This window comes from Neodiprion virginianus, chromosome 1 (assembly GCF_021901495.1).
Source record: "Neodiprion virginianus isolate iyNeoVirg1 chromosome 1, iyNeoVirg1.1, whole genome shotgun sequence".
Lineage (NCBI taxonomy): Eukaryota > Metazoa > Arthropoda > Insecta > Hymenoptera > Diprionidae > Neodiprion > Neodiprion virginianus.
This window is the reverse complement of record NC_060877.1, coordinates 37,831,359-37,856,528: the sequence shown is the minus strand read 5'-3', so window position 1 is coordinate 37,856,528 and position 25,170 is coordinate 37,831,359. Positions and strand designations below refer to the sequence as shown.

At 41.7% G+C, this 25,170-nt stretch overlaps 5 protein-coding genes across 7 annotated transcripts; 4 read left to right on the top strand and 1 right to left on the bottom strand.

Moving 5' to 3' along the window:
- Nucleotides 1-1,263: 1,263 nt before the first annotated feature.
- On the bottom strand, nucleotides 1,264-21,293 carry LOC124310074 (chitin deacetylase 1). 2 transcript variants are annotated; one of them, XM_046773650.1, is made up of 11 exons: nucleotides 8,719-8,808; nucleotides 6,482-6,616; nucleotides 5,759-5,863; nucleotides 5,429-5,572; nucleotides 4,998-5,180; nucleotides 4,703-4,841; nucleotides 4,464-4,585; nucleotides 4,168-4,397; nucleotides 3,920-4,090; nucleotides 3,535-3,814; nucleotides 1,264-2,365 (listed from the first exon to the last, which is right to left on the bottom strand). In XM_046773650.1, exons 1-10 carry the CDS (start codon nucleotides 8,765-8,767, stop codon nucleotides 3,536-3,538), a joined length of 1,557 nt encoding a protein of 518 aa, XP_046629606.1. In that variant the 5' UTR covers nucleotides 8,768-8,808; the 3' UTR covers nucleotides 1,264-2,365; nucleotide 3,535. The 2 variants fall into 2 exon arrangements, with proteins under 2 accessions (XP_046629606.1, XP_046629605.1); XM_046773649.1 differs by lacking the exon at nucleotides 1,264-2,365 and adding an exon at nucleotides 21,288-21,293 and having other exon boundaries at nucleotides 3,038-3,814; nucleotides 8,719-8,789.
- Nucleotides 2,277-3,533, top strand: LOC124310080 (U6 snRNA-associated Sm-like protein LSm7). 2 transcript variants are annotated; one of them, XM_046773657.1, is made up of 4 exons: nucleotides 2,304-2,385; nucleotides 2,483-2,494; nucleotides 2,587-2,770; nucleotides 2,915-3,533. In XM_046773657.1, exons 1-4 carry the CDS (start codon nucleotides 2,380-2,382, stop codon nucleotides 3,052-3,054), a joined length of 342 nt encoding a protein of 113 aa, XP_046629613.1. In that variant the 5' UTR covers nucleotides 2,304-2,379; the 3' UTR covers nucleotides 3,055-3,533. The 2 variants fall into 2 exon arrangements, with proteins under 2 accessions (XP_046629614.1, XP_046629613.1); XM_046773658.1 differs by lacking the exon at nucleotides 2,483-2,494 and having other exon boundaries at nucleotides 2,277-2,385.
- LOC124310314 (protein sneaky) lies at nucleotides 10,702-13,314 on the top strand. The gene is made up of 6 exons (XM_046774125.1): nucleotides 10,702-10,974; nucleotides 11,063-11,278; nucleotides 11,350-11,663; nucleotides 11,727-11,914; nucleotides 11,980-12,506; nucleotides 12,636-13,314. Exons 1-6 carry the CDS (start codon nucleotides 10,702-10,704, stop codon nucleotides 13,278-13,280), a joined length of 2,163 nt encoding a protein of 720 aa, XP_046630081.1. The 3' UTR covers nucleotides 13,281-13,314.
- On the top strand, nucleotides 13,732-19,924 carry LOC124310072 (glucose dehydrogenase [FAD, quinone]-like). Its single transcript, XM_046773647.1, has 7 exons — nucleotides 13,732-14,240; nucleotides 14,508-14,636; nucleotides 14,706-15,262; nucleotides 15,348-15,810; nucleotides 15,913-16,283; nucleotides 16,579-16,668; nucleotides 18,945-19,924. The coding sequence occupies exons 1-7, from the start codon at nucleotides 14,033-14,035 to the stop codon at nucleotides 18,972-18,974; spliced, it is 1,848 nt and encodes a 615-aa protein (XP_046629603.1). The 5' UTR covers nucleotides 13,732-14,032; the 3' UTR covers nucleotides 18,975-19,924.
- Nucleotides 20,077-23,153, top strand: LOC124310073 (glucose dehydrogenase [FAD, quinone]-like). The gene is made up of 6 exons (XM_046773648.1): nucleotides 20,077-20,635; nucleotides 20,839-20,967; nucleotides 21,046-21,602; nucleotides 21,817-22,279; nucleotides 22,355-22,725; nucleotides 22,910-23,153. Exons 1-6 carry the CDS (start codon nucleotides 20,431-20,433, stop codon nucleotides 23,009-23,011), a joined length of 1,827 nt encoding a protein of 608 aa, XP_046629604.1. The 5' UTR covers nucleotides 20,077-20,430; the 3' UTR covers nucleotides 23,012-23,153.
- The last annotated feature ends 2,017 nt before the right edge of the window (nucleotides 23,154-25,170 follow it).

Below are 25,170 nucleotides of genomic sequence, written 5' to 3'. Positions count from 1 at the left end.
AAAATTATGTCGATATAGGGCACCAAAGAATTGATTCCAGCACTTTTCAAATTCGCGAAAATTTTCGCCAAAAACACAAAGGGGTTAGCCTTACTTTTTTTTTGGGCAAAAAACTTTTGGTCTCAGATTCGATTTGTATGACGCTTTTATGACCAATTGGACCACCAGGAACTCAGAAAACGCAGCAAAAAGAGCGTAGAACTAACAGCACAGAGATTACGATGAAAAGAGCACCAGTTGAAAAATGTCGAAAATTCAGGTTCTGGTTTTTTGGCTGTAACATTTGATCCGTTGCTCGCATCGTATTCGGACTGCGCCCAATCGATTTCTCTTGCAAAATTATGTCGATATAGGGCACCAAAGAATTGATTCCAGCACTTTTCAAAATCGCGAAAATTTTCGCCAAAAACACAAAGGGGTTAGCCTTACTTTTTTTTTGGGCAAAAAACTTTTGGTCTCAGATTCGATTTGTATGACGCTTTTATGACCAATTGGACCACCAGGAACTCAGAAAACGCAGCAAAAAGAGCGTAGAACCAACAGCACAGAAATTACGATGGAAAGAGCACCAGCTGAAAAATGTCGAAAATTCAAGTTCTGGTTTTTTGGCTGTAACTTTTGACCCGCTACTCGCAGCGTATTCCAACTGCGCCCAATCGATTTCTCTGGGAAAAATACATCGACACAGTGCATGAAAGAATTCATTCCAGCACTTTTCAAAATCGCGAAAATTTTCGCCAAAAACACAAAGGGGTTAGCCTTACTTTTTTTTGGGCAAAAAACTTTTGGTGTCAAATTCGATTTGTATGACGCTTTTATGACCAATTAGACCACCAGGAACTCAGAAAACGCAGCAAAAAGAGCGTAGAACCAACAGCACAGAAATTACGATGGAAAGAGCACCAGCTGAAAAATGTCGAAACTTCAGGTTCTGGTTTTTTGGCTGTAACTTTTGACCCGCTACTCGCAGCGTATTCCGACTGCGCCGAATCATTTTTTCTTGCAAAATTATGTCGATATAGGGCACTAAAGAATTGATTCCAGCACTTTTCAAATTCGCGAAAATTTTCGCCAAAAACACAAAGGGGTTAGCCTTACTTTTTTTTTGGGCAAAAAACTTTTGGTCTCAGATTCGATTTGTATGACCCTTTCTTGACTAATTGGACTATCAGGAACTCAGAAAATGCACCAAAAGGAGAGTGGTACCAACAGTAAAGATAGTATGAAGAAAGTAGGGAGAAATTATCTAGGTGTTATTTATTTTATTCCAGGTTACGCAAAATCGTAACAATCCAATCTATTGTATCTATTGTATTTTATTATACGTCTCGCTTTCTGCGACGGTGCATTGCACCTGTACCAAGGCTGAAATTGAAACCGCACTTAGAAACTGCAGTAATAATTATTTTGTACAACATTGTTTATATCCAGCCTAATGCAATATATATCGTAGTATTTTTTCCCTATGCTGTATTCAGACTCCTTGTGTCATGTTAGTTCATTGTTCTGCAACTTTTTGTCGTGAACACCAATAACGTTGGAAATATTATCCTAATTATACCAATGAATGTATTATTACAGGAATTATTGATATATTATATCATTAATACTATAATGTATTAGTGCAACATATTAGAACTATACTATTTGGAAATTTGGTAAGGTAGTATACACTGACACCTGAACACTTGTATTAGAACTAAGGCACATTGAATAAACTGGAACTGGAACTTGGTAGCTATGAATTCGTTATTTTTCTCTTCCACCTCTTCGCAACTCGGTTTGCCAGTCGTAATGAATTCCTCTCTCCAAATTACGTCGATATTGGGCATGAATTAATCGATTCCAGCATTTACTAAAATTTGCAAAATATGACCTGAAAAGTTCAAAGAATTTACATTTTTTGCGATATTTGAAACAAAAATTTTTTCATCCCAGCATCGATTTGTACCATCCTTACTAGGCTAATTAGATCCCACAGAAGTCATATAAGGCTTTGAAAAGCTTGTGAGATCAACAGCTGAAGAGACACGTAAAAAAATTTCCGTTCAGAGATGACAAATTTTATACCAATAAAATTCAAAAGGTTAAAAAGTTAGCCTATCTTTTTTTACGGCCAAAAAAATTTCATCTTACAAATCCGCAACGTCTTTGCTCACTTTAATTCGTTCTATTTTCTACTTTCCACGTAATCAATAAATTCTACGTCAGAGGATCATTTCCGTAGAGTTGACCATCTACACGTGTCGGTACGTCTTCGGTTTATGGTCAATGGCTTTTTTCCTTATTTTACGAACGCGGAATTCACAGTAATCATTCGTATTATTAACCGGCGGTCAATTGTTTTTCTACTACTTGGAATAACCTGAGAAGTAAAACATGTCTGTAAGTTTATTAAGACATACATTATGATTATAATACTCGGTACTATTACCTATAAATATGAAAGTTAATTGTCATTCCATAAATTTCTATTTTACAGACTGCTAATAAGGTAAATCAAGGTTATGTTTCAGCAACATAACCTTCAAAAATCGTCAAAGTTCATAAACTTAACTGTTATAATAACTTGAATAATGTTTTTAGAACCAAAATGCTCACACTGATCATAAGGAGAAGAAAAGGAAGGAAAGTATATTGGATCTCTCCAAATACCTTGAGAAGAACATAAGGGTAAAGTTTGCCGGAGGCAGGGAAGCTGCAGGAATTCTAAAAGGATATGATCCGCTACTGAATCTTGTTTTAGACAACACGACTGAATATCTTAGAGGTACATCGTAGTCAATTAATCAGTTACCGTCTGTCCTTATAAGTCAAATTACTGATATTACCGCTTTGATAATTGGTTTGAAATCACTCAATTTTCAGTGTAATAACAAATGAGTAACATTGTGGATGATTGTGCCGTTTTCAGATCCAGATGATCCCTACAAATTGAATCAGGATACAAGGATGCTGGGGTTAGTTGTATGCCGAGGAACGTCGGTTGTTCTAATATGTCCAGTCGATGGAATGGAATCGATACAGAACCCATTCATTCAGCAAGATGGTTAATGGTTTATATTACACAAATTTTTATCTACAACCTTTTCGAATCACATAAGCTTGAAGAAAAGAAAGACCTGACACGCCATGTGTGCACATCCATCGACCGTCGGTTTATGATTTGTTTCAAATGACTATGGATTGGTAAAACTCGAACATCTATCCTAACCACACGATGATCGATTTATTTTTACGTTCCACTACTAGATAATAAATATCATTTGTGGTTTTCTTCTCATGGTAGATACACATATAATACGTTCTTCGTACAAATAAATATCCTACTTACAACTAATTAAGGTACTCAGTCATATTCCAACAAATTACAAGCAAATCTCTGTGGTAATTATACACTCTAGATGTAACTACGTAAGTTCTTAAAATTATGGCATATTGCGTGATATTCTTATTGATCTAATTTCACCCTCAATTGATTTGTGAGAAAGAAGAGAAGGAAGTAAAATACAACGCAAGAAGAAAAACCGTTACCTTAGTTCAATCCAAACTCATTTCTTAACCAGGGATATTGTTTCGGACATTCGTAACACGTGTACAAATATCTATCAGACTTTAAGACACTACTGTACAACTTGCACGTGTTCGGCAAGGCGCAGGCAATTTCCCGGGGCTCGAATTGCCGCTTGTTGCAGTTCCATGGCTGAAAATTCTTTAGCTTGTTTAACGGCGTTGGATTTCGCATCCATTCAACCATTTGATTACTAGTTACAAAGTAAACGTCTGGAAGCTGCAGAGTGTCGTCAATGAATTTCTGGAATACAGAATAATAATCAATACATAACATGCTTGTAAATTGAAGGACTTTACTAATTTTGTGACGATTCTTAACGACGAGATGACAAAAGTTGACTATTACCGAGAACGCGTAGTGGTATGCTGGGTTCTTGAACCAAGCTGCATGAAAGTAGAGTCCATAGGGTGCCCGATTTTGTAGATAATGTCTGTTGAAGTTAACCGTGAGCATACGATATATTTCTTCCCCTGACAGATCCCGCGTACAAGAGTCAATCATGGTGCACGTGTAATTCTAAAACACGAACCGAAACAGCGATTAAATAGAAAGTTCAGAGACCAATATTCCATGCCTCGAGGAGATATTCTTACCCCTAGCAGCAGTTGGTTTATCGGTATCTCCCAGAGGCCTGGGTACGAACGTGTTGGACACAACTGACCGGGGCTGCCGCAAGGGTGAGGAGGTTGATGATCTAGGGTGTAGGGCCAAATCGGTGGATTCGAGAACGGGGCTACGATTGTCGAATCGTAGGCGAATCCGAACTCCGTCATCATGAGAAACTGACGGTTCCATCCGACTTGGAGAAACGGCACTCGCAGTCCTGTTAACCGATCATTATGGAATTCGCGAATTGGAATTTGAATTTATCATATTTCTTTTACTGTACCTCTGATCTCCTCGATTCGTACTCCCGCGTATTTGTGTATGATATTCGCCTCCCCGACCATTTCGTCGAACCAATCTTCGATAGTTGCATTTTTCGACCACCATTCTTCAGGGCCTCGATGTCTGCAATAGGAATTTCTTTCAACGATTACGCCGTGATTATCGTTCGGCGATGAATTCATGGAACTGAATATATTATTTGTTTCGGCTTGGATGTCCTGTCATTAAACGTGTACTCACGTTACGGAATGAACTGCAATTTCATGGCCATTGTTCCACAAACTTTGTACGTCTCTGTAATTTGTGAATTGATGGCTTACGTAGAATGTACCACGAATTGGGCATCCGTTCGGATTTCTCCTCGCGTCGTTGAATATGTCTGAAAAGTATGAAAGTATACTACAAAAAATGTACTCCTGATTTCGTAGAATCAAATTCGCAATGCGATTGAAGGAAATTCGAGTTGTCATTGTCAAGGAATCGTCAATTTTCACTGGCAGATTTCCTACCGATTTTTTTTTCCGATGATACTTACTTGAGTAAAGGTCAATATTTTCGGCGTTGACGGCATCGTTGAAAGTTATCGAGATCATCTGGGGAATGTTGGAGACGCTCAGGTTTCCAGGTACTCTGGTACCTTCTTTGGAACACCAACAGTCTGGCAGGTGGCATTTTTCAGGGTCGCAAGACGGTGCCGCGTTGCGGTCCTTCTCTGTATCTGAAATCACAAGATGAATTTTATTTTTTCAATTCTTCCAGCATATCCTATATCTGTAAATAAATCAACTTTTCCAAGGATACTAATCTCTGAATATATTCCTAAACTTTACTATCGAAATTTCAGACGTTTATTGCTGGGATCCAAAGTCCACCGTTGGCCCCAGTCCAACTCAAGGTAAGAGCGATCGTCTTTCTTAAGTACCTAAATAACTCTCTGCGGTTTTGAATAATTCTAACGATTCTTACCGCACCAGGCCTCGTCCGAGGCATCCGGACAGTCAACGCTTCCGTCGCAAAAGTAAAGGGAAGGTAAACACGTTCCGTCTCCACATGCCAAGGTATCATCCTCGCATTCACCGTCGTCGAGAAGTGGCTTCGGGGGTATTTCCTCTGTGTATAAGAGGTGAAATTGATCAGGTCATTAGGAGCTTTGATGTCGGATGAATTTGACGGATAGAGCATTTAATTGTTCGGGGAAACGATCGATCAACCGTTGAGATGTCACACTATTGACACACCAACGGATTTTTAATCGAACCTAAAAGTGTATATCATGAGTTCAGCTGTCCTTCTTACCCAAACTCACGTCACAGTTGTCGACATTTGCCTTAAAATCACATATCTGACGGGATACGTCGAAGAGTAAGCCATGCGAACACTTGAACTCAAAGACGTCGCTATCTGAAGAAGAAATAATAAATAGCGTTATAAGAAATGCTATAGAGTTCAAAGTAGATTGTCGTAATTCTATTCCGAATTGTAGAAACTGCCGATGAATTATTGTCATTCGATTCATTGTCTTGACAATAATTGTGACGAATTATCGTATCGTAATTGTCGTATTGATGTCGAGTGTTCGAAAACCAGGGCATTGCTACGTGAACGAGAATGACAGGGAAATTGAAGTGAGTGAATTATTTTATGGAGAGAGAGCACTGCTGAGTCGAATGCAGACTGTACATACTCAAGGAGCCAATAATACGTACTCAAAGAGTGAACGACACGACACCACACGATACGTAATTGTCATTTTATGTATATTCCTACGTAATAATAAATTAAGACGTTAAATGAGATTGCTCAAATTTCTCCAATGCTTCGTCATACGTGTATTTCGAGGCAAGAACTCGAATTTTCAAACCAAACTTGTTGCGTCAAGTACATTACACCCAGATTAGACATTAAACACCCATTATAATTATAGGCAAATACAATTTACGTAATAAACTCGCAGCTGTCTTGCATTGGTACGTAAATGTCGCTTGACATAAATACCTAACCGATTCATTCAATACGCACCTAAGCAGAGGTAGTACTTCGCGCATTCATCCTGCGTCCAGATTTTGTGCGCTGGAGTTTTTGGATTCCGGTAGAATCTATCATCGTGCAGACATTCCACTCTGTCCGTTGTCTCCTTAGGTCGAACCACTGAAGCTGTGACGAAAGATCAAATTTATGATAATGAGTAATTTTTTAGTCTCTCCGTAACATGTTTGACTCCGATCCACTCTCGTCTTCACCATATCGTAAAAAACAAACACTTTCATCTTTTATTATTGACAAGCATTTCTGGCCGGTATAATTTATTATCGTGTCGATTAAAGCTTAGCGCAGTACTTGAATAATAACGAAAGGAATTTGAACGCGAGGAATTAATAATATATACACTAGTCCCCGTTCAATGCTAGTTCAGGTACACTTACCGTACTATAGTTACTTCCATATAAACTGCTGACCACCGTTGCGTCAATCTGGTTGAAACCAATTAAATGCAGCTATACGAGGTCGATATACCGTTCAATTTATGATCAGTGCGCAGCAAGAGTTTTACTCGCAATATTTAATAGTATAAACAAGGATGTCACATGCTAATCGTAAGAAAATAAATTCTCTAATCCTTGGATACAATTTGGAAACTACAACAATGCAGGAACAGGCCTTACTGATACCTGTAGAAGTTACAGACCATCGGATTCCATGCTGGATCATTCCGTATACCCTACGGCAATTTTCCAGTGTTGAAATTTAGAAACTGTCCATCGCGTATGCGGCGTGCGTGTTTGGTTTCGTCACGCAAGTGATTTCTTTCGTTACAACTGTCAACGGGTTTAAAACGCGTAATCAATAGATTAGAGGATTATTATAGTCGTGCGTCCGATTATGTGAAAACCTCAGATACACATTTACTTTCGTATCCAGAGGCGGCAATGATCGATAAAAGATGCTGAGTCTGAAGAGAAACTCGACTCAGCATCGACGATTACACACGTGCACAGGATGGTCACATAGAAATGAACTCATGTATGAGGAAATGTATCACTTGCCCGGCAAACGATTCTCGGGGAAAAGGCAATTTTTATGTTATTTACACGTGTTTTAATGCTCCAGCAGAGAACCAGTAGGTACCTAACGTTTGATTTGGCGCTATATTCATGTACGTATGAAATTTCTATTTCTTTTTTGCCCCCTTGAGTGCAGGTTGCGTTGTGCATGATATTTGCAGTAGAGATCGAGCTGAGGGCTACGGCGATAAGTAATTCAGCGTATCGTTTCACTGATCTCAACGTGAGATAAGAGAGGCGTTTAAAAACACAATAGTACCGAGGCTCACGCGCTGAATACGCACCGGATGGAACAACATGTTAATTGGACGCTGTTTTTGAATTTCGAAACGCAATGTATATCTTTGCATGTTTTACTTTCTAGGTCGGAGGCAAAGTGAGTTTATTTGCATTATCGTACATAGACAAGCACCTGGATCTATCCTTGAGATGTTCTCCGAAGCTTAGCTGCAAGATTCGATTGCAGGATACACTTTTCATTGCGTCATTAGAACAATGACGATATACCGTGAGAGTTTCTGAACATCAACTCAGATTCGATTTCACCCTGGTGGCGATACTCAGTTTCACGTGTCACCCTGTATATTACCGTATACACTCGCGTTTTCACTTTGTCGATTCATAACGTGGTCAGTGAAACTTCGCATGGCTATCGTACTTTGCTAAAAAAGTAAATAATACACACTTTTGATATTTTTCGTTTTAACAGATCCAGAGAGACCAGGTATAATGCGACTTCACTTAGAACGAAATTTCGATATAACTATTTTGAAAATATCTGTGATACCTATGAAAATTTTTCAAGTTTTTGAGTAAATTTGGAAATAAGTATTTGGCAAGAAAAACATTTCATTTGCATACACACACTTATAGTGATTACCGCAAACGTGTGCGGGTAACCAGTTAAGGATCACAATGTACTTTCGATGGTCCCTGACCTCGAACGCATCTGAGTAGGTCATAGCGATCAAAAATTTGCCTCAAGGCTCTTGTTACTTGTATATAAGATTTGCTGAAGTTGATCTTGACTTTCGTTTTAAATCCATCTTTGTTTGCTCACCTCTCTCCTGCATCTACTTTCCACTTACTCGCGATAAATTCACGCTGCGTGCTTACACATTCCTCCTTCGGTATACATAGAGATGATTGTGGGTGCACGTACGATTGTTTTTATGTATACGTCTATGCACTCACCGTAAAATAACAGCAACGTAGAAACAACCGAGAAAATCCTAGGCTTCATGTTCCTCTTTCTCTTCGAGAGGCTCGCACTTTCAGACTAATCCCTACCATCGCACACGCTGGCCTTATATCACCTCCGTTGAACCTATGCGATGGTTACAGCGAAATTTTTTATAACTCCCACCAAACTTTATGTTTTTATTATCATATTGACAATATTGGTATTTCTTTACATGAGAATGCTTGCCAGATTGATATTATATAAACAGTTGCAGTAGAGCTGATCACTTGCCCCAAGAAATGACAAAGGTTTCCAAACTCCGTTGTGCGTACGTTTTTTTTTTGGACCTTAGAAGTTACGTGATTTGTACGATTTTATTCACAAGTTCGGACTATGCATGGCTGTACAGAGTTTCTGACACTTACTTACTCGATGCTGGAAGTCCTGATCGTCGATACGGAAAGCGGAATGAAAATTATAGCAATTTTGTAGCGAAATACAATAAAAGGACCGATAATGTGGAGATTCTTCGCAATATATTATACTATCTGGCGCCTTGTAGTTAGCGGCAAATATAGTTTACAAAGTTGTTACTAGATAGCGCTGTGCGGTTACTGCGCCGTGACTTAAGCTACCAGATATACTGGCCAGATTTCAGGTTGCATATGACGAGGCGTGCTTTGCTGCTAAACCTAGCCGAAGTTCACAATTAGCAACGGACAGTCCACGGAAAATAGGATTCATTTATTTATTTTCATAAACGGAATAGATTTTTTCGAAATTCCAAATCCCAAGACTTATACTACAAATTTATGTCACGCGAGAATACAGAAATACAATTTACAAACTGTTGCAGTAATTGAATAGTATTGCTTGCAAAATAAATATCAAATCACTCTTCTTCGAAGATCATAAGAAAATCACTTTGGCATGCAGGAAGAAGGAAAAGGAAGAGGCGGTTCACATGTCAGTATGAATATAGGGATACCTCGCAAGGTACACTGAGACGCTAAGAACTTGATACCCTGGAAACACAACTTCACGAAGCTACACGTTGAGTAAAGCCTTTCAACATCTATTCTGCATCTCCCCCACTAATAATATATCCCTACTGTGAAGAGAATGGGAAGAAAACAGTGCGATGTGTGACGTGTGATAAATAAAATCATCCTGGACAGATGAAATAACGATTTGAGAGAACGTTTGGAATGCATATATTACGGTTAACTGAAGGCGCTTGTGTAACTCACAGAGCTATAGTTATCATTGTTATATCAGGTTCCAGATGGTCAGACGAATGCTTATGACCCAGAACAATAACAGATACCGTGCGTGCATCGTATGGATGCTGTAACTACATCCGCCCGTGGGGGAATTCAATTTTTTTTTCGATTGAAATGAGAATGTGAAATAATGATTCGAAGACCGCGTTATCCAGTGTCAAGGTTACAAGAAGAATTACAGCATGTGCTTGGTTTTTACAATTTGAAACCCAATATGGTTTATTGTTTCACCCATTTGGTTGTGAGTCACATTAATAGTTTTATCATACGAAGTAGCGATATGTTAGAGTCAATGAAATAATGAAAATTTCTTCGAAACACTGATCGATGGAGTGTTCTCCAAATGAAAGAAGAGGAAATTATGGCACAACCTTGAAGGACCTGTTCTTTACTCTTTTCAAGTCGTACTTGTCCAACCGTAACTTCTACAGTTCTGTTCACGTGGTGACCAATTATATTTCGTAGAGATCTGCCCCTTGCTGCCGATATCATGATTCGAGGATCAACGTTCGGCTGATTGATCGACTAATCATGTGTCATGACGTGGCAACATTCCATACATTGCAACATCAATTGTTACACAGTTCGTTTCTGTAGTAGCAGCTGACGTGTGAACATAAACCGTATGACTCCTCGTATCGGTACCCAACTGTATAAACAAACACAATCCCCTGCAGATCAACTGAAACGATAATGCCTGGGTTAGAAAAGATGTCGAGAATTGGCCGAATGATGGAACGCACTCTGGATAAGCTTTCCAAGGTATATTTGACCGTCTGCCCAACACTTTATGGCGTGTGCTATGATCCTCCAGGACAGCATAAGAAGTCGCGAGCTGCAATTGGGTTTCTCCTTGGCGTCACGCTCGGTGTTTTATTCTACGAGCTTGTAATCGTGGACCTAGAATTTTCCCCGTACACCACTTTGGCTCTTGGAGCCGTCGTGATCGTCATGCTTGCTGTGGGATGCGCGTCGTCCATCCAGGTTATGAAAATGATCTGCACGATCAACGATTTTTGGGCAAGATGTGAACGATCACAGGTTTGAATCTGACCCCATCATCATTTTCCAGGTACGTTGCATTTCCCTGTTGACGATTCCGGTCTTTTGTGGCCGCGCAGGACGCAGTGTCCTCAAGGCAATGGTCCTGGCGTACGTGATCGCGGGTCCGATTTTCAACCTAACCTACAACGGCAAAGAAGTGGTAAGGACCTTCGCGTGCACGACGCAGCTCACCTACAACCTGACAAAGACACGACTGGATCTGATGCTCAAGCCTTTTCAACAAGTGTGAACTCGCTGGTTGTTACTAAAATTCATGAGAATAATTGGGATTCATGGAACGGTTAATCCTTGTAGGCAATTTTCGGGATGAAGGCAGACACCAGCGAGATCAGGGATACTTTGGCTTCGGTGCGAGACTTGTCGAGCCCAATAGTCGAGGAGATCGAAGGCGAGGAAGAGATGCATCGTCTCCGAGAGGAGAATGACTACTTTGACGAGCACCTAGGGGACACAAAGCGGAGCGAGGAAATTGCGGAGGAGAAAAAACGAAAGGAAAAATCGACATCCGAGAAGTCGAAGAGCGAGGCGGACGTCTACGAGGCTCGTTATCGCGAGAAAATGGCACAACGTTGCGAAGAGCAGTTCACCCGAGGTTCGGAACGATGCAGGTACAGAGAAAAATTTCCAGCCATTTCTGTCCCTTACTAATTCTACTCTTCTTATCGTCGCAGGAACATGTTCAGCGGTGTCTACGACAAGTGCTACGAAAAGGTGACGTGGCTCGCGGCGTGGCTTCTGTGTTGGCCGATGAAGCTCACCTTCGTCTGCAACCTAGCAGAGGCGATGGGCGGATCCGCCACCTGTAACCCTGACGGAAACGTCGACGTGGGAATTGGCGAGGGTTACGTTGCGCTCAAAGGTACCGGATCGTCACAATCTTCATTACCTGCATGTGATGTTTATAATTTTTTTTTTTCCGTTAAGGAACCCGAGAGAAACTGAGCTCAAGTTTCAAGGACGCGAAACTGCAGTACAAGGTACGGAAGAGTCGGCCATTCCTGGATGTTCGTGGCGCAGGGGACACCGCAAAGGCAGTGATGCACGACTTCGATGCGAAGCGTAGAGCCTTCGAAATGGTTATGACGATAATTCGTCGTTGTCTCGCGTTCGTCTTCATCAAGATAATCCTGAGCGCTCTCAGTTATCACGAAAAGTATCTCGATGATATCGAGTACGACAACATCTACGTGACCGCCTACTTCCGGCGCATTGATGCGCGGCGAAAGATACGCGACTGCCCGACGCTCCTGCCCCTCCGGAAGATCGAACGGACCAAACTCATTGACCCTTACAGGTCCAGACCAAGTAGAATTGAGCGCAAAAACCTCTTCGTACAGACCGTAAAGCTTATTCTTGAAATGGTAACCGCGACCACCTTCGTCCTCCTCGACCGCCTCTTTTACGAAACCCTGGACGTCGTGAGGCGTCACGCGCTCATTGAGTACACCCAGGTTAAGATTCTCATATCACCTGTTATTCAATCGGCAACTTGTTGCTGGTTAAGGGTGATGTTTCAATGTCCTGCGTGACTGTTGGTATGAAGGTAAAAGTCATTTCTCTATCTCTGTATTCCTACTCAGAGTGGCCGTCACGACATGAGCCTCGAAGTCCGAGGAACGGGAATCATTGCAACCCTAGTCCGAAATGTGATAGGAGGATTTAACGGTAAGCGTCGGATTAAGACAGTGACCTCGAATGAAGCCTGTCTACCAAACCCTCGCGAGCTGCCCGGTTACGTCCTGGCCAAGATCTACGGGACGTATTTCGGCATTTGGTTGATGCTCTTCCTGGCAGGCTACACCCAGCGAACACGACACGCGATATGCGCTTTCTTCTATCGCACTCGGGAGAAAAGACGCGTTTTGTACCTCTACAACGAAACTCTACGCCGACGGCTGGGGTTCTTCAGATTCATGCGAGGGCACGTGCGATCCCTCGTCAGATCGCGACTCCTCGAACGTGACCTTGACCCCTGGGTGGCTCTCCGCCTTCGATCGCCACGGTTCTGTGGATGGCTGGGTTACTTTGCTTGCGCCAGGCCAAAGTGCCTCATCTGCGGGGAGGCTGAACCCAGGAAAGGACCCGCGTTTCGCCGATGCACGACCCCGGGATGCCCTTTCCTCCACTGTGCCGAGTGCTGGCGAGACGTGGGAAAGATCTGTTACGCTTGTGCTGATTTTCCGGATACCGATACCGACGACTACGATACGCAGGCCGAAATTTGAGTTACTGGATTATGCGGCAGTCTTCATCGCGACTTGTTTATCCTATGTCTCATGTGAGTCACTGCGAAATATTGAATCGCAATCGTAGGATTGCGGCAATGATCGATATTATGACGGCAAAGATTGATCACTGATTGTTTGCTGCTAGTACTTTACGGCACTGCTTTCATTGATCATTGCTATGCCTACACAGGTGTTCTTAGGTGAAAATTGCAGCATTACTAGTCAACTAGACGCGGTATCTCCAACTGCTTATTTATTCACAAGGAAACTGGTCATTTGTCCAAATGTTTTGTATACGTCGACCACGGGTGATACGGGTTGAGAAATATTTGGCTGGGGTAAGGCGACTTATTGACTCGTAATGAAAAATGTTTTTTTTAGCGGCAGCTGATACCAACCAACATAAACAGGTACTTGGCAAACCACTAAATATACCGGACCGCATTGCAAGCCAGTATCGATAAAGGCCGGAGTAGGTATCCTAGAATGGTGAATCAATAAGGTGTCGATCAGTAGAAATCATCTCCTCGTCCTTAAAATTTGAAATCCCGTTGTACGTATTTATGAGATAGCCTGGTTTAGTGACGCGAAAACATCGTAGTTGATTTTTAACGCGAGTGTGCCTAATTATTGATAAAAAAAAGTCGGAAATTTACAAAAGTCATACTGAGGAAACGTATGGCTGGTGGCCATAATAGCTTATATTTGTGAATTAATATCAATTTTCGACTACCGTATTACTGTTAGCGATGGATTACCACGTCCCTTCGCCATTCACCTGCAATGAAAGCCTACCAGGACCTAGTATGACAGACATGTGTAGTACCTCTACATTTGCCGTTTTCATGACTCTTCTGGGGTCGTTAGTACAAAAAAATGAAAAGATATCGGGAATGTGCGAACGTGTGAAGTCCATTGACTCACCGGACCCAGAGTACGACTACATTGTAGTCGGCGGTAAGTTGCGCCAAGTTCTGGAAATGTTACTGCCGGAGAGAAATGCAAGTTTTGACCTAACGTTAATTAATGTTACTATTGGTTATGTTTTCTTCGAAAGTTGCCAAGCCTAGCACATACACAGACCTCACACTTGTTTTATTCAACTGTGCGGATCATGTAAAGTGTACCTACATTGGAAAATTACGAAACGCTTTTAAAGATAAAGAGGAAAATTGGCACCTGCGAGGCTTATAGAATATTCAAGCCATGCTGGTTTTACTTCAGGTGGTGCGGCAGGTTCTGTGGTTGCTGCAAGACTGAGCGAGATTTCTCACTGGAAAGTCTTGCTTCTTGAAGCTGGTGATGACGAGCCTGCAACTGCAGCGATTCCTAGTTATTACAGCGCTGTAACTCGTGGGTATTACAGAAAATCGATTTTATAATGATGATGCGGAGACTAATAAAATCTCTTGTCTTTTTAAGAATCTCGTTTGGACTGGAAATACCAGACAACGAACGAAAGTTACGCCTGCTTCTCAACAAACCGTTCCTGTTTGTACACCGCGGCAAAAGTTCTCGGTGGAAGTACGGTGCACAACGGGATGATATATTTGAGGGGCAATCCAACGGACTACAACAATTGGGCCGCTATGGGTAATGAGGGCTGGACTTGGGATGAAGTGAAACCCTTCTTTCTCAAGGCGGAGGACAACGGTGAAATTAATAGAGTTGGAAGATTCTGGCACTCCACGGGGGGTCCTCTTTCCGTTGAGAGATTTCCTTATCGACCCCCCTTTGCGGATTCGATACTCGAAGCAGCGAAAGAGGCAGGATTCGAGTTCAGCCAAGATCTCAACGGAGACAAAATCACTGGTTTCACAATAATACAATCCACGACAAAAAATGGAGTTAGACGCAGCAGTGGCGCATCGTATCTGCGGCCGATTAGGAACCGTGAGAATCTGCAAATTTCCCTCAATTCTACCGTCACTAGGGTAGTAATCGAGAATGGAAGGGCAGTCGGCGTTGAGTACTTCCAGGTAATAATGATATCACTTTGATCTTACACATCTTACACATATTGTTCTAATTACGAACTTACAAATACCTCAACATTTTGTGCAGAACGGCGAGTTTAAAACGGTCTCCGCATCGCAAGAAGTGGTTCTTTGTGCAGGGACCGTCAGATCACCACAAATTTTACTTCTATCTGGTATTGGACCCGAGGAACACTTGAAGCTGATGGATATCAAGGTAGTGCATAACTTACCTGGAGTTGGCAGTAATTATCACGACCACATGTACTTTATGATCAACTTTACCATCAATGAACCCGATGTATATGACAACAATTGGGCAGCTGCAACTGAATACCTCGACTTTCAAACTGGTCCATTGTCTAGTACTGGATTAGGTCAGGTGGTGGCTGAGCTTGCTTCCAGTACAACGACCCCTGATTTCCCTGACATTCAAATATTTGGCTTGGGTTATGACGCTGACTGCGCACCGGGTGAAATCGGCGCTCTTCGGAGCACAGGAAAACGCACGATAGCTATGGTAGTGGGGTACCAGCACCCGAAGAGTAAAGGTACGTGTTATGAACCTGTACCCAGTCGGTATATGAATTTCGTGCAATAGTTCTTGAATAGTCGAGAAGAAATAATTCTAATCCTCAAATATGTGGGTTTAGGACGAATCAGTTTGGCTTCGAACGATCCTTTTAAATATCCCACGATCTGGGGTAACTATCTCAGCGAATCCAGTGATGTTGATGGTCTTATAGAAGCCGTAAACTATGTTATGAGATTGGCCGATACGAATGCCTTGAAGGCCTACAATATTACGTTGTCAGTATCAACCCTGACAGCCTGCAACAATTTTACTTACCCTAGTACTGATTACTGGAAGTGTGCGATACAGCAAGATACATTTCCCCAAGCTCACGGAAGTGGATCCTGCAAAATGGGCCCTGAGCATGACGCGATGGCAGTTGTCGATCATGAGCTTCGAGTAAGAGGGATCAAGGGATTGCGCGTTGCAGATACTTCTATTATGCCTCAGGTAAATTTTGTGACAATACGTTCAGTTCATCCATTACCATGAGTTTCATTGCACGACTAATTTGCTCTATTTAAATTATGCGCGGTCAAATTGCAAGAATATCAATTTATTTGAGTTAAATGGTATACGGTTAGCTGTGAAGTGAAGCATCAGTTAAGTGATCACAGGGTAAAGTCAAATATATCAATATTGTTATTTCAACGTATAAAAATACCTCTAGTTTGTGTTTAATGGTAACTGAAGATTAAGTTTCAACACCTGCCGCCCTGTACTCCTCTCAATTCTTTACCTACAGATAATTTCCGGTAATACTGGTGCATCAACAATCATGATTGGGGAGAGAGCATCAGAATTCATCAAGAAAGATGCGGCTTGGCGTTCAGACGTAGGAAAGAGAGGAACCTGCTGACGAGATATGTAAATGGAGGAAATGCTTCAAGATGAATTAGACCATTTGTATTTTAAACCGTACGACATCCAATTATGTTATGCGATGATGAATAAAATATGAAATTGCTTTACTGTATCGAGTACGTTTAAAAGCGATGCAACTTTCAACATTTCATCAGCATGAATTCAGGAAGCATTGTACAGACTCGATGAAGAGTTAAATAATTTTTGGAAGCAGTAAAATCGCTCACCGAAGGCCAACACATGCAATTTAGCATATAATTAGGGAACTCTACAAAATTGTTTCAGAATTTTTCACTCACGTTTACCTATTTCTTAAATTAGGTGATTACCTGGAAACTGTCTACTTTGATATAGCGATGAAATGCAATATTTTCTGTAGTCCAGCTAATCTAAAGTTAAGTAAAATACCTATAACAATAAGTACGACACGCACGCCATCGCGTTGACTTTCAAATCACGCAACGGCGTGTTTGCTTTGGTTTTGATTACTTTGAATTGGTCGTGGGTCGTTACCAAAGATTGAACAAAAAATTGCTATATCGTGCGAGTAATTGTCTGAAATCTCTACTTTGTAATAGACCCGGCATCAGATTAATTGCAGGGCTATAAGGCCAGGAAGAATCAGGTTTGCTGGCAGTGAGTCGACTTGGTCATTGCCGATTCGTATACCTGTAACAGAAAAATGCTAGTAATATTGGCTTTGCTCTACATCGGCGGCGTGCTGGCTGCTGAAAGTGATAAGTACACAACAAAATACGACAACGTTGACGTGGAAGCTGTCATTCGGAACGAACGTTTGACTAAAAACTACGTCGGTTGTCTCCTTGACCTCACGCCCTGCACGCCAGACGGTTCAGAGCTCAAAAGTGAGTTTTCAAAATTGGTATTACCAGCGACGCAAATATTTTGAAAAATGTTTTGTAGCTTAATTCGCTATAGGTCCTTACGGGTACTGGAAAAATTTGATGACAATGTCATCGTTTCATAGTCTATCCATTCGACGTAACTACGAAGAGCATCTTAATCTAGCCTCTCTAGCCTCTAGTCATGTTTCAGAAAATCTTCCGGACGCTTTGGCAACGAATTGTGCGGGGTGCAGCACCGCGCAAAAGAACGCAGCGGACAAATTCTCGCAACATCTGATCGACCAAAAGCCAGAAGACTGGAAGCTCCTCGAGGCGAAGTACGACCCTACGGGTGCTTACCGACTGCACTATCTCGAAGAACAGTCCAAGAACAGTACCGAAGCTGAACGTTAACATGTTCGGTTATCATTTGAGGACCAGCTGCTGGGTGTTGGAACTTCCTTCTGCCGTCTTATCGATCAACGAAATCGAAACTCGGATCCGAGTCAGTGCCGGAAGCAGTAAAGAGTAACCGTAGGGTGAAGGGATGACAGTTTGGCAGAGGGTCGCGCTTGATAGAGTAGATAGAGATGGGTAAAATTTATATGCATGTCATGTACACTAGATTACAAGGTATCACATATCGCTGAGGTTGCAAGATCATACTTTTCATAAAGATTGTAGCAAATTCAGCCACAGCTGCTGTTTCAAGAGATTAAGAAACTAGTGTCATTAAATCATACACCATAAACTACGATTTGGTTTCAATTGTCCACTATTTGGTCCTAAATTTCTGAATTGGCTCCAAAAAAAAGTTCCATAGAAATTCACGTCGGCAATTTCAATACCGAATTTTTTACAGTGTAGCCCAACATATGAGCTTGCGAATCACGCAACGGTTTTCTTTGGCTGTGTTTGCCTGAAATTGTTGTCAATATTAAATCCTGTAAGATTTATTTTCTAATAATAAAATCTCTAAGTATACATATCGAGGTTGGTGATACTGTCGTAAATATTTTTGCAGATAACACAAGTTACTAACGAAGTACGCAACAAGTATAAAAACATTAGAAAATCGAACAGCATTCGATACTTGAGAAACCTGTAATAATAAGGACGTAATCAATACTGTACAGCTGGTTTGAGATTGCAGTTAAATTGTCACAAACTCTATGCGATGATAATAATTTATTATTATCGTACTGTTCATGCACTGCACCGAAACGGTCCGTGGAGATTTCACATTAGGTATAAATGATCACGCGTTAAGATCAATAAGCCGGTTTTCCTGCATGTTTCTAGTGGAAACTGCAGTTTTCATTCTGTAAAATACTCGGTATCTAATTAATTCTTTCAGTATAAAACTCGATCTATGTCGGAGAAATTATCGCCATTTTTCTAGCTCTGCTCTCCACGATCAGCCATATGTTAAAAGGATATTCTTCAATTTTCCTTTGTCGACGAAAAAGATAATATCTTGGACGTGAATCAGAAAGGAAAGTAGCAAGGAGTAGCAGAGAGCTATTGAAGTGAAGAGATGAGATAGTGGCGGATAGTTGCTCGTGATTGAACACGTTGTCACTTGGGCAAACGAATGCGTATCACCCTGTATCACAGATTACGGGTATCACGTATCGTATGCAGGCGAGTTTGACGTCACGTAATACGATCACGTTCGGATCACGATTTGATATTGGTAGAATTCTTTAGTTTGAAACTGATGGTTTATTCAAGATTTAAAATTCGAACTATTACATTATGTTAGAGAATAAAAATCTGTTGCCAAATTTATTTATATAAAATTAACGTCACTGTGTCTTTTGCATTTATAAAAAAAAAAATATCACGTTTATATAACACTAGGGGCGTGCACTTCCCACCTGACTCTTTTACAAGTATTATGATATTTCCTTCTCTGGCATAAAAAATAATTTGCATATTAGTCAATTTTTCAATTTTTTTATTTTTTTATTTTATTCGATACGAGATTTGAGTTGATATTCTTGTTTCTCTTTTCCTAATGAACTTTCAGAATCAGGCATATGCACGATGAAAGACGATTTCGTTTGTGATCATTCATAATTAATATTACTTGTATAAAAATTTTAGAGTTTTTTTTTCAACTTTAAACGTTTCACTGATCATTGTCACCGTTTTCAGTATACAGGAAGGTGAATTTTGTAAAATTGTCCGATTCGTATACGTTTGGGTCGTTTGATTTTTATACCTAATATTAGACTTTTAATGATATAAGAAAATAATATTACGTAAGTATTTTCACTTTTCTTCAACAGCATCACAGATGCGATACATAATTGTAATTTACACGTGACCTGGAAATAACCATCTGTGCAATAGATATTCAACTAATGTGATTAGAAAGAAGGCCTTTTTTTTTACCTTGAACCACACAAAAGCAGATTATAACCTACGATTATCGTCAATTTCCGTTTATCGTGTACAGAGTGCAAAATTATTGTTAATTGCAAAATTGTACTTGTTCATAGGCAATCTAAAAAAATACGAGTATTATTAATCCATGAGAGACTTTGAAGAATATATGGAAACAAACAATAACATGCCGGTATCGAGTTGGTAAATCGTATTTACGTATAAGCTGCATCTGCACGACAGCTGTTGTTGCTAAATGTACTCAGATAGTGAATAAATAGCAGTGAAAAGGTGAGTCTCACAATCAATCATTGGGTTTCGGTTTGCGTGCGTACTGCATTTTGCAGGAGTTTGCTGCAGTGAATATTTTTACTCTACGACTTATAGAAACTAAAATTGCTGATTAAATTCTACTCACCGTCAACCGATGAATAGGATTGTCTTATCCTGACAGGACGTTAAAAAAACCAACAATACCTACCGTATCTTCATCAGACATGGCGCACTCCACATCTTCATTGACCTGCAACGCAAGTTTCCTGGGACCGACCCTGCAAGAGATGTGCGGAGGATCGAGTTACTACCTCTTCATGTCTCTTTTGAACGCATTCGCAATAAGGAAGCAAGCTATAGGTGGAACTTGCGAACGAGTAACATCGATTGTATCGCCAAACAGAGAATACGACTACGTCGTAATTGGCGGTGAGTTATTGGACCAGAACCCAAGACGCCAGGCGGCATCGTTTTGGCGCAAAAACTGTATCGTATTTAATAAAAGGAATCCAAACGATTTTCGCTCTGCATTGACTTGGTATAACAAGATAAAAGTCTACTGGAATGACGTGCTGACTAAAGAAGCTCGTATCAGCGAATGAACGTGAATAACACACCTCTTTCATTTACAGGCGGTAGTGCAGGTGCCGTAGTGGCTTCAAGACTCAGTGAGAATCCGAAGTGGAAGGTCCTGGTGCTGGAAGCTGGTCCCGATGAGCCACCAGGTGCGGAAATTCCGAGCTTTTTCAACGCTGTTGTGAGTAAGTGCGTCAGAGTCCAATAAAATTTGAAGCTGAAGTAATGCCGAAAATCCACTATCAAAATGCCACTTCTTACAGCATCGAGTCTCGACTGGGGATACTCGACGACTAACGAGAGCTACGCTTGTTACTCAACAAACGGTTCCTGCACATGTCACTCCGTGAAAGTTCTGGGTGGGAACATGGTGCACACAGGGATGATATACTTGCGAGGCAACCCGACGGACTATGACAAATGGGCTGCTCTTGGTAACAAGGGGTGGTCGTGGAAAGACGTTAAGCCGTTTTACCTGAAGTGCGAAGACAATCGAGAAATCGACAGAGTCGGAAGATTTTGGCACGCTACGGGAGGGCCACTTTCAGTTCAGAGATTTCCGTACGAATTTCCCATCACGAAAGCGATTCGCGACGCGTCTTTAGAGGCAGGTTTCGGCACCAGCGACGACCTTAACGGAGATCAGCTTACAGGTTTCAACGTCGTTCAAACGACTACCAAGAACGGCGTCAGACAAAGTACCGGTACCGCATATCTGCGCCCCGTCAGGGACCGCAAGAACCTTCATATTTCTCTCAACTCCACCGTCGCCAAAATCATAATCAATAATAAGACGGCCGTCGGAGTCGAGTATTATCAGGTACTGATTAATGGTCGAAGTATTTGTGAGTACCGTATTTTCTTAAAATAACAACGCATTAGAAAGAAAGGCAAGTGTGAAAATCTAAAAATCTGAGTTTCACATACAAGTACAACATAAGAACGTTTGCATATACAGGGTCGCGAGAAATTCTTCAAGACCTTGGCATGACTACTTGTTAACTATTTCATAAATTTGAAAAATTCCTCTACAGAATGGGCAATTGAAAAAGGTTGCTGTGTCCCGTGAAGTCATCCTCTCCGCAGGTACAGTAGGCTCGCCTCAAATTCTGCTACTCTCCGGTGTTGGTCCGAAGGAACACCTGGAGTCTATGGGCATCGAAGTGGTAAAGGATCTGCCTGGAGTTGGAGAAAACTACCATGACCACATATCGTACAGCGTCGACTTTACCGTCAACGAACCCGACGTTTACGACAACAACTGGGCTGCTGCAACCGAGTACTTCGCTTTCCAGACTGGCCCCCTGTCTGCTTCTGGACTGGCTGGGTTGGCCATTGTGCTAAACTCCAGCAAGTCAACCTCCGACTATCCAGACATCCAGCTGGCAGGGTACGGCTACATCGCGGACTGCGCACCGGGTGACATTGGGGCCCTCCGCAGCAAGGGAAAACGTACAGTGAGCATATGGGTGGGATATCAGCATCCGAAAAGCAGAGGTATGTACATACGTTTGCATGCCGTGATGTCGTTGGTAACAGCGATGAAAAAGACTGCTGTTTTTGGTGCTTCAGGAAGAGTACGTTTGGCTTCGAAAAACGTTACGGCGTTGCCTGTGATATGGGGTAACTATTTGGCCGATTACCGGGACGTTGAGGGCTTGATTGAGGGCATAAACTACACCCTCACCTTGTCGAAGATGGAGGCGTTCAAACCCTACAACTTGACCTTGACCAATCAACCCGTCGCCGCCTGCTCCGATTATACTTTCCTCACCAACGAATACTGGGCTTGCGCGATACGTTGGAGTCTCAGCCCCCAAAATCACCAGGTTGGTTCGTGCAAAATGGGACCCCCCGATGATCCCACCGCCGTTGTCGATCCCAAACTACGAGTTTACGGAATAAACAGACTTCGCGTCGCAGATGCCTCGATCATGCCACAAGTCAGTATTATTGCTGGTCCAACAATATGTACACGTATAATAGTTCAATTCTGAATTACGTCGTTTGGTAGATTCGAATGAACCTTGTTGGTAATTTTTAAATATGATTCAATTGTACAATTCAAGAAAGCGTGTCTACATCGAGATCATCGAAATGTTATCTGTCTTAACTTTGTCTGCGTAGATCATTTCCGCCAACACTGCAGCACCAACCGTAATGATTGCGGAGAAAGCAGCCGATATGATCAAGAAATCTCATCAACATCGATCGTGTAAAAATTACTGAACTTCCAAACGAGAAATTCCAACAGAAAATGAAAACTAGATTCAATCGAAGTAATGGACGAACTATGCGATAACAGTAAGCTGATAGTTTTGTAACAAATATTAAACGCCAAGATGACTCCCAAAACAGTTAATTACATAAACTCGTTGTTTTCATTTTAATGACATCAGATGATGAAAATAGCTCATCAACGCCTTTTTTTAACACTGTTCAATGTGATTTGATATTATCAAAATAAATGGCAGATGGTTTAATTTTTCAAAATTTCGCATCTATAATTGGTAAAGATAAAATTTTCAGAAACGGCACAGAACGATAATCTCCGGATATTAGACGATTTGTGCCGAAGTTTTATAACCACCATCCTCTTGAATTTAAAGAGTCTGGCAAGGTCGAGAGAAAGAAGGAAATCGGTGGCCAACCGAATGACGACTTAATTTGAGGTTGTATTTTTGCGGAGAACTACGCTCTCAGAAGTAGGTAGGTAGGTGGATAGGTATAACAATGGTTTTGAAATTTGCTGAGACGAGACGGGACGGGAAGGCCGGCCGACCACGGGACCATGACTGCAGCAGTGCATCACGGTCGTAATACAAAGGCACCTATATATCCAAATTCCGAGAGCACTTGCGGGCTGCGACCGATTGGTCGATCGATCAAACGAAGGAACGGGGAGATCGAGATAAAAGCTTGTCGTTTGAAAAGTTGGCCCCATGGAGCAACCGCAGCGAGACGAGCGGAGAGTCGAGAGCCGCGTCGAACAGAGCGAAGCGGAATGGACCACACGCATCGCGGCGTGTCGGGTCGGAACTCGGTATATACGTAACTCTTTATACGGTGTAGTTCGCCGGGATCACCGACGAAGACGACGCGTCGCTGTGCCCGGGACTGACAAGGACCGAGTCCTACAGGCGAGGACCACCCACGTCGATGGCGCAAAGGCGATATTTAGCAGAAGGCAAATCGGTCCGAGGACCACCCACGCTCGCCTCCGACACCCGCGATTGTATACGTCGACGCACACGTCGACGGACGGGTACGTCCGTACACGAATGCACCATACATAGTTCGTAGTAAACCGTGTATATATCGTATTTTAGCCTGTGGACATAGACAGGGTATAAGAGGGAGTTCATTGTAGTTCCGTTGAACAGCGGCACCTGGTCTGCCCCCGCAAAAGGGTTCCGGGGGAGGGGGGTGAATTACAGGTGTCGAAATATTTGTTTGGATAATTATACTGGTGGTAAATTAAAGGAAGGTCTTTTACGCGGTAGTTAATGCGGTGTTCTTTGATAGGAGTTCAGGCCGGTATAGTGCGGAGGGTGCGAGGTGTCGACATTTTGGTTTCCTTTTTTTTTTTCCTACCTCTCAAGTTACGTCGGACAGAATGCCGGAATGAAAGCACGGAAGCTGTACGTGTAAGCCTGAAATATTACTTTATAAACGCTTTGAAAACCATGCTGTGACCAATTTTATTCTTCGAAGTCGACGGATGGAACCCAGTGTGTAAATTTCTTATTTTACTACCTTTCGAACCGAGTATTAGCGGAGCGCTTGATCATGTTACGCGTAGATTCCTCGACTCCAGGTCACCGCGTATAATAGTTTAAGGCTGTCGATACAAGTCTGTCCGAATCGCCAAAAGCTGAGTGAAAGTCACAGGCCTCTGAGTTCCCGAAAACACGTCGGAAAACACTAAATTGCCTCTTCAATCTCATTGTTTGACCTCATTGAGCTAATTGAGGGGAATATTCTTTGTAACTAATTGACATCCAAGTTACCGTTCCTCCGTGACGTTCCCTCCGTTGAATTTGCTTATAATTTTTCGAAAAAAAAAAAATGGTAATAAGCAAGCCAACGACGAACTTGTTTCTCTCTGAACTATAAATTCAATGACACGTTATAGTGAGAAATGTCTCACATAATTGGATCAACTGTGTCAATGGCAACAATCTCTTCGTGCAATCAAAGCACGCGACATCCACTACAGAAGGTAGTGAACTCGACTAGGCAGAATGGTAAAGTGAAACATGTGAATAGTAAAAAGAGCCATATTTGCATGGTTGAATAACAAAACAGAAAAAAAAACAACATTCATAAATCTTACGCATTACGCAGACGATCGAAGACTCGCAACAATACGGGATATAAACGTTTTC

Coding starts and splice junctions, on each gene's coding strand:
- LOC124310073 (XM_046773648.1), top strand. CDS start 20,431: ATGGCGCACTCCACATCTTCATTGACCTGCAACGCAAGTTTCCTGGGA. Junction 20,968..21,045: donor CTTTTTCAACGCTGTTGTGA/GTAAGTGCGTCA, acceptor CACTTCTTACAG/CATCGAGTCTCGACTGGGGA. Junction 21,603..21,816: donor TCGGAGTCGAGTATTATCAG/GTACTGATTAAT, acceptor ATTCCTCTACAG/AATGGGCAATTGAAAAAGGT.
- LOC124310074 (XM_046773649.1), bottom strand. CDS start 8,767: ATGAAGCCTAGGATTTTCTCGGTTGTTTCTACGTTGCTGTTATTTTAC. Junction 4,398..4,463: donor ACGAATCGAGGAGATCAGAG/GTACAGTAAAAG, acceptor ATCGGTTAACAG/GACTGCGAGTGCCGTTTCTC. Junction 4,091..4,167: donor TAAACCAACTGCTGCTAGGG/GTAAGAATATCT, acceptor TTCGTGTTTTAG/AATTACACGTGCACCATGAT.
- LOC124310314 (XM_046774125.1), top strand. CDS start 10,702: ATGTCGAGAATTGGCCGAATGATGGAACGCACTCTGGATAAGCTTTCC. Junction 11,664..11,726: donor CGAGGTTCGGAACGATGCAG/GTACAGAGAAAA, acceptor TTATCGTCGCAG/GAACATGTTCAGCGGTGTCT. Junction 11,915..11,979: donor GGGTTACGTTGCGCTCAAAG/GTACCGGATCGT, acceptor TTTTCCGTTAAG/GAACCCGAGAGAAACTGAGC.
- LOC124310080 (XM_046773657.1), top strand. Junction 2,771..2,914: donor CACGACTGAATATCTTAGAG/GTACATCGTAGT, acceptor TGCCGTTTTCAG/ATCCAGATGATCCCTACAAA.
- LOC124310072 (XM_046773647.1), top strand. CDS start 14,033: ATGGATTACCACGTCCCTTCGCCATTCACCTGCAATGAAAGCCTACCA. Junction 15,263..15,347: donor TCGGCGTTGAGTACTTCCAG/GTAATAATGATA, acceptor CATTTTGTGCAG/AACGGCGAGTTTAAAACGGT. Junction 16,669..18,944: donor ATGCGGCTTGGCGTTCAGAC/GTAGGAAAGAGA, acceptor CCATTTTTCTAG/CTCTGCTCTCCACGATCAGC.